At 36.2% G+C, this 10,226-nt stretch overlaps 1 protein-coding gene across 1 annotated transcript; it reads right to left on the bottom strand.

The window, feature by feature from the left end:
• Positions 1 to 2,542: 2,542 nt before the first annotated feature.
• LOC18429049 (cytochrome P450 734A1) lies at positions 2,543 to 8,739 on the bottom strand. Its single transcript, XM_006838342.4, has 5 exons — positions 8,432 to 8,739; positions 6,831 to 7,054; positions 6,305 to 6,543; positions 4,428 to 4,788; positions 2,543 to 3,042 (listed from the first exon to the last, which is right to left on the bottom strand). Exons 1-5 carry the CDS (start codon positions 8,703 to 8,705, stop codon positions 2,626 to 2,628), a joined length of 1,515 nt encoding a protein of 504 aa, XP_006838405.2. The 5' UTR covers positions 8,706 to 8,739; the 3' UTR covers positions 2,543 to 2,625.
• Positions 8,740 to 10,226: the final 1,487 nt, after the last annotated feature.

Raw genomic sequence — 10,226 nt, 5'->3', positions numbered from 1 at the left:
CAGTACTTCAAAATCCACCAATCTGGATCGAGAATTGGTTTTGATGACCTAAGGAATTTAGACCTCCCGATTCGCGAGAATTTATTTTTATTTATTTTTCTTTGTTCTTTTTGGTTTTTTAGTGACAGAAACTCACGTTAGAGAACCGTTCAATCGATGATTTGAAGTGGTTTATAAGATGACTCACCCATCAATCCAGTTTTTAGCGCTGCAATTGCATAACTCATAGAAGGAAAAGTGCCATGTAGTCGAGAATGGGGTTGGGGTCGTGGTGGTAGCACTCTATGTGCCCCAGCTAAGGTTTAAGCCTCCATTTTCACCTAACACTTAAAAAATTTGCTAACGATTTCAAAAATGGGTAGCGCTCGTCATCCCTACTAAATTACCCAAAAAAAATAAAAGAAAACAAACTTGTAGTCCTACTATTTACAAAGAACCCATGGTCATGAGACTCCTTACCCATCCATTAGATGGTTGGAGCGAGGAGGCTGAAGCACACAATTGAAGTCATGTGCTATAATGCCATCAAACCAACGCATGGACAGTGATGACAATCATGACAGGATTTTCCATGGTCTAAAGGATAAGAAGAAAAGTTTATAGTGTGTCCCCGGATACATGATTTCATCTTGGTTTTTCATGGGTTGACATGAATATACAAAATCATTAGAAATGTATTTCCACCCTAATTCCATTATGTTGCTAGCAATCATCTGAGTGAAATTAAACATTTAAAGTTTGACATGTCCAAGTATTTTGCCACCAAGGATCATGGACCAGCCAAGAAGATTTTGGGCATTCACATCCATAGAGACAGAAAGCAATGTAAGCTTTGGTTAAGACAATATGAATATATTTCTAAAGTTCTTGAGTGTTTCAATATGATTGGCTGTAAATATGTTTCTACGCCATTAGCTGCACATTTTAAGCAGTCTAAAAAGGAGTGTCCAATAAATGAGCTATATAAAAATAAGATGAATAGTGGGTAGTTTGATGTATGCAATGTTTTGTACTAGACCTGATATTGCCCATGCAATAGGAGTTGTTTCCAGATTTATGTCTAATCCAGGTTGAGAATATTGGCAGGCAGTTAAGTGGATCATTCGGTATTTGAATGAGACACCAAATGCATGTTTGTGTTTTGAAAAATTCATCATTGGAAGTTGTTGGTTATGTAGATGCAAATTATGCAGGATGTCGTGATACTTGAAGGTCTACCACTGGATACATTTTCAATGATGGTAGTGGTACAATCAACTGGACGTCAATATTACAGGATATTGTTGCCTTGTCATCAACTGAAGTTGAGTATGTGACATTGATTGAGGCAGCGAAGGAAATGATTTGGTTGAGAAGGTTACTTGGCCAGTTTGGGGTGAAACATGATAAATATGTTGTGCATTATGATAATCAGAGTGTTATTTATCTGGCTAAGAATGAAGTTTATCACTTCAAGACAAAACATATAGAAGTCAGATACCATTTTGTTCAGTTGGCCATCGAGCGTAGAGATTTGCAAGTCGTCAAAATTGTCTCAACTGAAAAGAATATGATCTGTAGAAGACTTTCAGGGTTGGAGGAATTATAACATCGAGTAGATGGAGAGTGGTGCATTGGTGATTATTTCAGAGACTTTGTGATTTGTCTTCAAATGGGATATTATTACATGTGAAGACAAATCACACATGTGGGTGTTTTATTTGACTTTTATCTCTTTTGTTTTGAGCCATTGGATTTCATCTAATCCAATGGTTGTGGTGTTGTAGGAACTTTACTCATTTAAAGGAATTAAAACCTTTTTATTTAGAGAGAGAAATAGTGAGAAAAATATTGAAAGATTGGGCTGCAATTGGATTTTCTCTTGAAGGCTACTGTATGCTTTGTTTTAGAGAGAAAAAGTGAGCAAAAGCCTGAGCTCATTGTGGCTTTGTTGTGTGTCGTGTTTTAGTGAGAGAAAGTATCAAAAAGAGCCCATTTTTGGGTGTTCTTGATGCCTTAATTTTTGTCATTGTTTAGAGTGAGAAATGACTGCCGAAAATTGATGTTTTAAGCTCAATTTCACCTTGTAATCTTCCCAAATCAGTAAGTAAAGTCTAACGTCATTTTCTCGTGGATTTAGGTCACGATTTATGACCGAACCACGTTAAATTGTTGTGCTCTGTGAAAGCATATTGCTGGATTTTCCACTCCATGTTCTTGTTTTGATATTGTGTAGTTTTCATTGTTTGTTTATATTGATATGAATGCATAATAACTGTGAATGTTATAAACCCTTGCTGACTTTTCACCAATCGATAACAACAAAGGCCCATTCAGCTTTCTAGAAAAAAAAATCTCTTGAAAATAAATTCTTTTACCTTGTATCATATGCCCATTCTCTCTGCCTATCTCACTCATTACAAACTTTCTTATTGTTATATGAAATTTTTGTTTCTCACTCTGAACATTCTTTTGCTAGAAGTGCATTAGCTTCTTTCTTAACATGATAAACACCTAGAAGTATAAATAAATAAACAAAATTAATATGATGACATTCGAAATGAGAACGTACCAAATTATCAAGTACTACATTTAACATTTTCATATGAGTTTTCATTAATCTCTAAGTTGGCACCAGCCAGAACACTACCTTTTAAGTGCATGGAGAATGATGGGAACACCATGTTGCGGATACATAGTTATGAACACAACAGGTGAGTGGATGTAATTTTTAGACAAGTGAAAGGAGAAATTTTGTAAGATCATGGCCATTAAAATCTTTGATTCAAGCAAAGCAAGCTTTTGGCCCACACAAGCTCTAGGTCCCTTCCCAAATGGAAAGAAAGACGCCTTCTCAGATGCTTCTGAAAATCTATTTGGATTAAACTTCTCAGCATCTTCCCCCCATGTGGTTTCATTGTGATTCATTGGGAGTAAAGGGATAAAGATTTGAGTGTCTTTTGGAATGCAAATACTTCCTATTTTGCAATCCATGACAGCTTTCCTAACAATGGCCACCCCAGGAGGATATAGTCTCAATGACTCATTCAATATCATTCCAACCTGCAAAAGGATGAACATTAAGAAAACTTTGTGGCCTGAACGATAAACTATAGAATAAATCTGAAGCACTTGTTAATCTTGAAAAGCAAAGCATCCCCATCTGTGTTTATGATATGGACTATCTAAATTCATGTGTCTCTGAGAAATAATGCAATGTTATCAAAGGAAAACGAGCTGCAACACAGAGTTTAACATGCAATCTTTCATCACTTTTCTAGATCTAAAAATACTCTAATCTTCTTATGAAGTACAATTGTAGTATTTTAAATATTTTACGGAGCTTTCTCTCTTTTCTTTTTTTTCTTTTTTTTTTTCCCGGAACTTTAACACTTCAAATCCTAAAAGGACGTCACAAAACATTAATCAACAAACTAGCAAATAAGATATAATAAAGTATAGATGCTATTTAAATGACATTGGAATTTCCAGCTTCTTCCATTTATGATTTAGCTCAGACAACAGTTACCACACATTTTTTACAATTTACTCCATTCAAGGTGTTCTAAAAATAGGTTCGAGTAAGATACAACTACTTGAAATAAAAGTTGCATATAATGAACAAGGATAAACTATAGAATAAATCTGATACACTTGTTAATCTTGAAAAGCAAAGTATCCCCATCTATGTTTATGACATGAAGTATCTAAATTCATGTGTCTGTGAGAAATAAAGCATTGTTATCAAAGGAAAAGAGCTGCAAGGCAGAGTTTGACATGAAATATTTCATCACTTCTCTAGCTCTAAAAATACTATGATCTTCTTATGAAGTACAATTATAGTAATTTAAATATTATAAGGAGCTCTCTTTCTCTGCGTGTGTGTTTGTTTTTTTTTTCTTTCTTTTTTTTGTTGTTTTGAACTTTAACACTTCAAATCCTATAAGGAAGTTTTTTTTTGGGTATCCTAAAAGGAAGTTACAAAACATTAATCAACAAACTAACAAATAAGATAAAATAAGGTATAGATGCAATTTAAGTGACATTGGACTTTCCAGGTTCTCCCATTTATGACTTAGCTCTGACAACAGTTATGAAACATTTTTTGTAATTTACTCCATTCAAGGTGTTTAAATAGGTTTAAGTAAGATCCAACTACTTGAAATAAAAGTTGCATCTAATGAACAAGGAAGAAAACTATTGAAGTTTATAAACATTGCAATGAGGAAAGCGTCCTTGAGATATTTCCAGAACAAAATCAGTCAAACAAAGAGTAGAATCATAGTCTTAAGTTTTGGCTTAAGTAACTGGTGCATAAAACTGAAAAGCTAGAACAAAATTGATAATGTGAGATTTGGGGGTAATGGTAGTGTTACCAAGATAAATCTATGGAAAGACAGGGGAGGAAAAAAAACAAGAATGGCAATAAAATATCTGAATCCACTTACAGTTTTGAGTTTGTTGACGTCGGACCATGTAGGGACCCTATCAGTCCCTAAAACCTCAAACACCTCGGCTCGAGCACGGTCTTGCCACTCTTGATGAATGCCCAAGAGCATGCAGGTCCATGCTAATAGCACTGCTGTAGATTCATGACCAGCAAAAAAGAAGGTCTTGCATTCATCAATAATCTCCTCAATGGAGAGGCCACCATTATCAGCATCTTTTTGGTTGGCTTCCAGCATGGACCCCAAAAGGTCGCTATCTCTCGTTGCCATTTTCCTGCGCCCTTCCACCAACTCTGTCAAGCATTTCTTGATCTCTCTGTTCAGCTTCATGCTATGCCACCTCCTCTTTACACATAAATACCTGCATCATGTTAAGGAACCACAGCACTAAAGATATCAATTTTTCAGAGGAACAATTATTTCATGCTTAACTTCCATGAATATTTACTATATCGTCTCCAAAACTCATCAAACATACACATTATGACTTAGCTATTTTATTAAACTCCTGTTACATGAATGTGTTGGTTGAATTTCATGAGAAATTACCAGGTAAGGTTGGGTACAATTAGTGTTAAGCCATCAGGGAAGTTCTCTCGTAAATACTATGTTTAACTCTCAATTTCTGAAATCATGAGTTAATACTCACATTCACTAACAGTGTAACATTGGGGTACAACTTGATTTCCAAATTAAACTGCAATTTGGATTAAACTGCTATTTCACATGGTGCGATTTGGACAAATGGGTGTTAAATTTTTTTAATTTGAATTGATTTCTGATTACAATTGGCCCCCGAAAGAGTTTTTTTTTTTTTTTGTAAAAACTACTTGGATTTTTTATTTATTAAAATCCAATCTCCCCAAACCCCGACCATTACCAGTGCCACTGGCACAACCACCTCCACCGCCACCACTTAGTCTCTACTAAATCAACGGCTCCAACATAGTAACCACCGCCACTACTGCACCATCGAGACTGTCTAGCCTCTACCACTTCACCACCAATCTATGATCACCACTACAAGTACCTCATTGTTTCCATCATCACCACTCACTTCCTCATTAGAACACAACACTCTTCACCTCACCACAACCACTATAGCACCACTACCACTACAACCACAACCCTTATTCCCCAACCACTCCACAATTGTACGACTGCTATCACCACCATCACACCATCACTACTACTGGTACCCCACTACTATAAATTGTAATTCAGATTAAAACAATCAATCGCTTTTGTGCAGTTAAACAGAAATTTGATCCAACTGCCATTTGGTCACTATACTTAAAATTTTTAAGATTTTAAAACAACATCCACCTTTGAAATCAAACGTTCCCTAAACCATTCGGATATTTGTTTATGTATACAGTGAACTTTGGTAATGGAACAAATAACTCCATTACTTGGTAACGTACCATACATATCATTGATGTCAAACTAGGATGTAGCCAAATGGCTTACCGATATTTCATCAGTAATTTCCCTTTTCAGGTAGTTCAACCGTAGTTGGAATAATTTTTTTTGGTAGATCAATGGGAAATACAGGCCCTTACCCATTTTAGAAATAGTTAGTGGTTTTCAAATGCTGGGAATGGAAATATAGACCGGTAGCTACAGCTCACGTAGTTTGGCAGTTGGAATCGATAAGTAATTATGCATGTGCATTTAACTTGAATTGACATTAATGAAAGATTTTATTTTAACTCAAAAATCATGGATCTGTATTTAACATAACTTTACATTGAAGATTTTCTCCTAATTAAGATTTTAACAAATGATCAATTAGTTTTTGGAAATATCTACCAAAAAATTTAAAAAATAAACAGGAATTAAAAGGATAAATTGGGTTTAATTGTTACTAAAATTACCTGTATCCAGGGACAAAAGAATAATCGGCGATAGCTAAGGCAATCTGTTCATCGATAAGTTCAATGACTCGCTTCGCCTGTCCGGGGTCGCTACCAAATGATGTGGTGCCGATTACATCAGCAGTAAAAATCTTGAATTCCTTAAATACATCCAACTCAAACTCATCACAAGTGCTTGCCTTTTGTGTCCAGCGTTGGATCACGTTCCTGCCACTCTCGTTAATGCGTGAAACCATCTCCTGCAAAATAATAATAAATAAAGGGTGCGGTTTGTATAAAGCAGAGGCTCTGAAGAATCAAAGTGAAGGGAACTTTATGTTGAGAAATGTGGTTTTAACACTGAAATTCTTTCTTTGTGGTAGTTTTAAAATTTATTTTTATCTATAGTACTAAAATTTAAAGTCTAAAAAATAGTGTAGATTAAACATATCTATAAAAATTTAAAAATCTTGAAAATTGACTGTTCAAAAATAAAAATGGATTATAAGCTCTTAACAAACCATATCGCTTTGAGCTAAATCCATACCTTGAGATTGTCGACTCCAAATGCAGGGACAACTATTCTTCTATGTCGCTCCCAATCAGAGCCATTCAATATCAAGATTCCTCTTCCTAACGCCTCCCTAACCGAAGGGTTGAAATTCATGGACTCTAGCACACCATTGCTGTTCATCAAAACCTCCTTGACCACTATTGGATCATCGGTGCACAACACCGGTTTGTTCCCAAACCAGCATAGAAATCTACTCCCTATATACACCATCAAATTTTACAATATATAAAGGTAGCTCAAAATCTCTCTCTCTCTCTCTCTCTCTCTCTCTCTCAAATCCGATGTGAACTATTTTCATTATGAGTGCAAAGTGTACTACAGCTAGGACAGGCAATGGGCCGGGTGGCCCGGCACGGCCTTAAAAAAGTGGGGCTTGGGCTTCAAATTGTGAGTGCACTATTTGCACTCATATTTTCATTATGAATGCAAAGTATACTACAATTATTTTCTCATTTGTTTTAGGCCTGGCCCGGCCCAGCCTTAACTCAAGGCCAGGATTGGGTTGGGCCTGGGCAGGCTTTATGGGGATTAGATCTAGACCGGGGCTGACAAAGCCAAGCCGGCCCCTTGCCACCCTTTTTATTTTATTTTTGGGTAGATAAGTGAAAAATACAGGTTCCTACTCATTTTTAAAAATAATAAGCTGTTTTCAAACGCATAACTGGGAATAGAAAATTAGACCCTTAGCAATACACGAAATTAAAGTCATAGACAGCTATGCCTCTCATGAGTGGATTTTCCAATGTGGTGATGACTATATTTACCCTGCCTCCATTAAACTACTAACTTATCTCTCTCTCAAAGGGTGCTTGTGTATATATTTTGTACACTTGCTTTCGTGGACAAAACACGGAGAATGTCTTGCTACAAAATTTTGCAGAGTATTTTTTATTTACTAGATGAGGTTTTTCAAGAAAAAAACAATAAAAATTGATTTTAGATATTCAATTGGGCCATTTTTGGGGTGTAAATTGAAAGTTATTTTTGTTTTTTTAGTTTCATTGCCGGGATCAATGGAGGACATTTGCAATTTCTGCGTGTCAAACAAATCCCCATAAATAAGTTTTTTCTCGTGAGAGTAACTGTACAAATTACTCCCACAGGAGCACAAATTGTTTTTACTTGAATTAGATTATTTTCTAAAGCTAAGACATCCCCTCCCTCTTTCCCAATTCTATTAAATCTTTTTAAAAATATATATTAGTAAAATTAAACATCTTACTCTCCTCTCCACCATAATCCAGATTATTAATTATTCACCAAATTAATAGGAAGGCCAAAGGTATTCCCATGTTCCCAATCTCCCTTCTCTTTCTCTCTCTCTTCAGTTGACAAGTCCTATACCAGCAAAAGCTTGTTTGTTTGTTGTGTACGTATAAGGAGATGCACATGTGCATGCCAGAATATAAGAGAGAGAGGAATCAGGCTTAAGCATGGGTGGTTAACAACTGATATTTAGTAGCGCTACATCTCAAGTTTGATTGCTAACGCTGAACAACAACTGATATTTAGTAGCGCTACATCTCAAGTTTGATTGCTAACGCTGAACAACAACAGAGAGAGAGAGGTGTTACCGTATACTTTTGACCAGAGATGATAGAAAGGAAGAGCAACAGGCATGATGTTGTTGTCTAGAGGCAACGCCACGGATCGCGATTCAGTCATGAGCCTTGCGATCTCGATGCCATTGCCGACACCTAGAACCTCGTAAGGAGGGCCTTCGAAACCTTGAGCCCTAAAATACTCTGTTAGTCTCTTTGGCTCCATCCAAACAAGCTTTATCAGATACCCCATCATGATGCAAAGGACCCCTGCAAATGCACTCACCCATGCCCATACCCATTCCATCTCTCACTCTCCAAAGCTTCAAAACACGATGCTCATCACATAGGTAAAAGGTGGTCCTCTTTATATAGGGTTGATGCATTATTTGCTCCGCTCTTTCCTCGGAATTCACTTATGATATCATGCTATCTATTAACTAACGTAAATTAATAGGGTTTAATTGGATTGTATATTTTGCTAGTCTTCTTAGGGCCGGAATAGGGGTGGCAACGGGTGGGGTCTGGGTTTGGACCCAATCGGACCCGACTCAAGAATTAAAATATCTATGAATTTAATTATATTTATGTATATTCCATGTATTAGGACTTGAAAATTGGAAAAAAGTTGGGGCCGTGGTGATAGCATCCGCACATTTAGTTACCACATCATGATATCCATTCCTATAGCTGACACCTTCAATTAACACTTTCAAAATATGACTTTCAAAATGTAACTTCTTAATCTAATTAAAAAAAAACAGATGGGGACATGTCCTCCCCACTAAATTACCAGAAATAAAAAAAGTACTCAAAAAATATTATCATACCCGGAGCCAAACCCAATCGGACTTGAACCCCAAAATTTGGACTCTAACCCGCACCTAACCCGTCAGGTCCAATTTACCTAAACCCAGATCGGATCTATTCCTTGGGTCCAGGTCCATTGCCACCCCTGGCTAGGAATCTCGCTGTACATGTTTTTGTTTCTTTTATATGCAATGTAGTCGCAATCGTAAGGGTGGGAATCCATCCTCGAAGGTAGTTGGTTTTCCATTTGGTAGCTTGTTGCATGACATGACTCGATTGAGACGGAATTGAGAGCGGTGAGAAGAACGACAAAAGCGGATATGCGAATCAACGACTTTAAAATCCAACCCATCAGGAAAGGGTAACGGGCCTTGGTGGTCGCACATCACATCGTAATCACAATCTTTCCCACCATTAATAACATCCCACAAATAATTTATTCAAAAAAATCAATTCTTAATCTACTCGAAAAAATGAGTAGGGATTTGTCTTTTCCATTGCATTATCCGAAAGAATTTTAAAAAATAATCCAACCCATTTGAGTGCCCACTGCGTACTGTCCTCGAGCTAAATTTATGTATATTTTTAAAATAATAAACTGGACGTCAACATGCCACCTTTCATTCCCAATATTCCCACGGTTAATATGTCAAAATAATAATAATTGATGTTCTTAATGCATAGTTAACTTATTTCAAAGTCTTATAATTTTGCCCGTGTACAGAACTACGACCGGCGGATGGGACTTGGCCCCAGGTCAAGCCGAGTAACTCGGCTCCAGTGGGACTAGGTCCTGCTAAGCCAAAAAATGTTAAAAAAATAAAAAATATAAAAAATTCAAAAACTAAAAAAAAAAATGTTTAAAGTAAAATTAAGTTAATCACATTTACATGAGGTTTAAAAAGTTGTGAAAAAATAGATTTTGAAAAAAAACAATTTGTTATAGAGGTATTTAAAAAATAATCCAAAAAGAAAGGAAAATGTAAAAATAAGTACACATGGCCAAAGCACTTTTCAA

This window comes from Amborella trichopoda, chromosome 4 (genome assembly GCF_054954075.1).
Source record: "Amborella trichopoda isolate Santa Cruz 75 chromosome 4, AtrichopodaSantaCruz75HAP2 v2.0, whole genome shotgun sequence".
NCBI lineage: Eukaryota > Viridiplantae > Streptophyta > Magnoliopsida > Amborellales > Amborellaceae > Amborella > Amborella trichopoda.
Note: the sequence above shows the minus strand (reverse complement) of the source record. Positions and strands in the feature narration are given on the sequence as shown.

Excerpts from the sequence above, each read along its gene's own strand:
- LOC18429049 (XM_006838342.4), bottom strand. The coding sequence starts at position 8,705 with ATGGAATGGGTATGGGCATGGGTGAGTGCATTTGCAGGGGTCCTTTGC. Across the intron at positions 4,789-6,304 it reads TCTTTTGTCCCTGGATACAG|GTATTTATGTGTAAAGAGGA; the intron begins GTAATTTTAGTA and ends AACATGATGCAG. Across the intron at positions 3,043-4,427 it reads ACGTCAACAAACTCAAAACT|GTTGGAATGATATTGAATGA; the intron begins GTAAGTGGATTC and ends ATCCTTTTGCAG.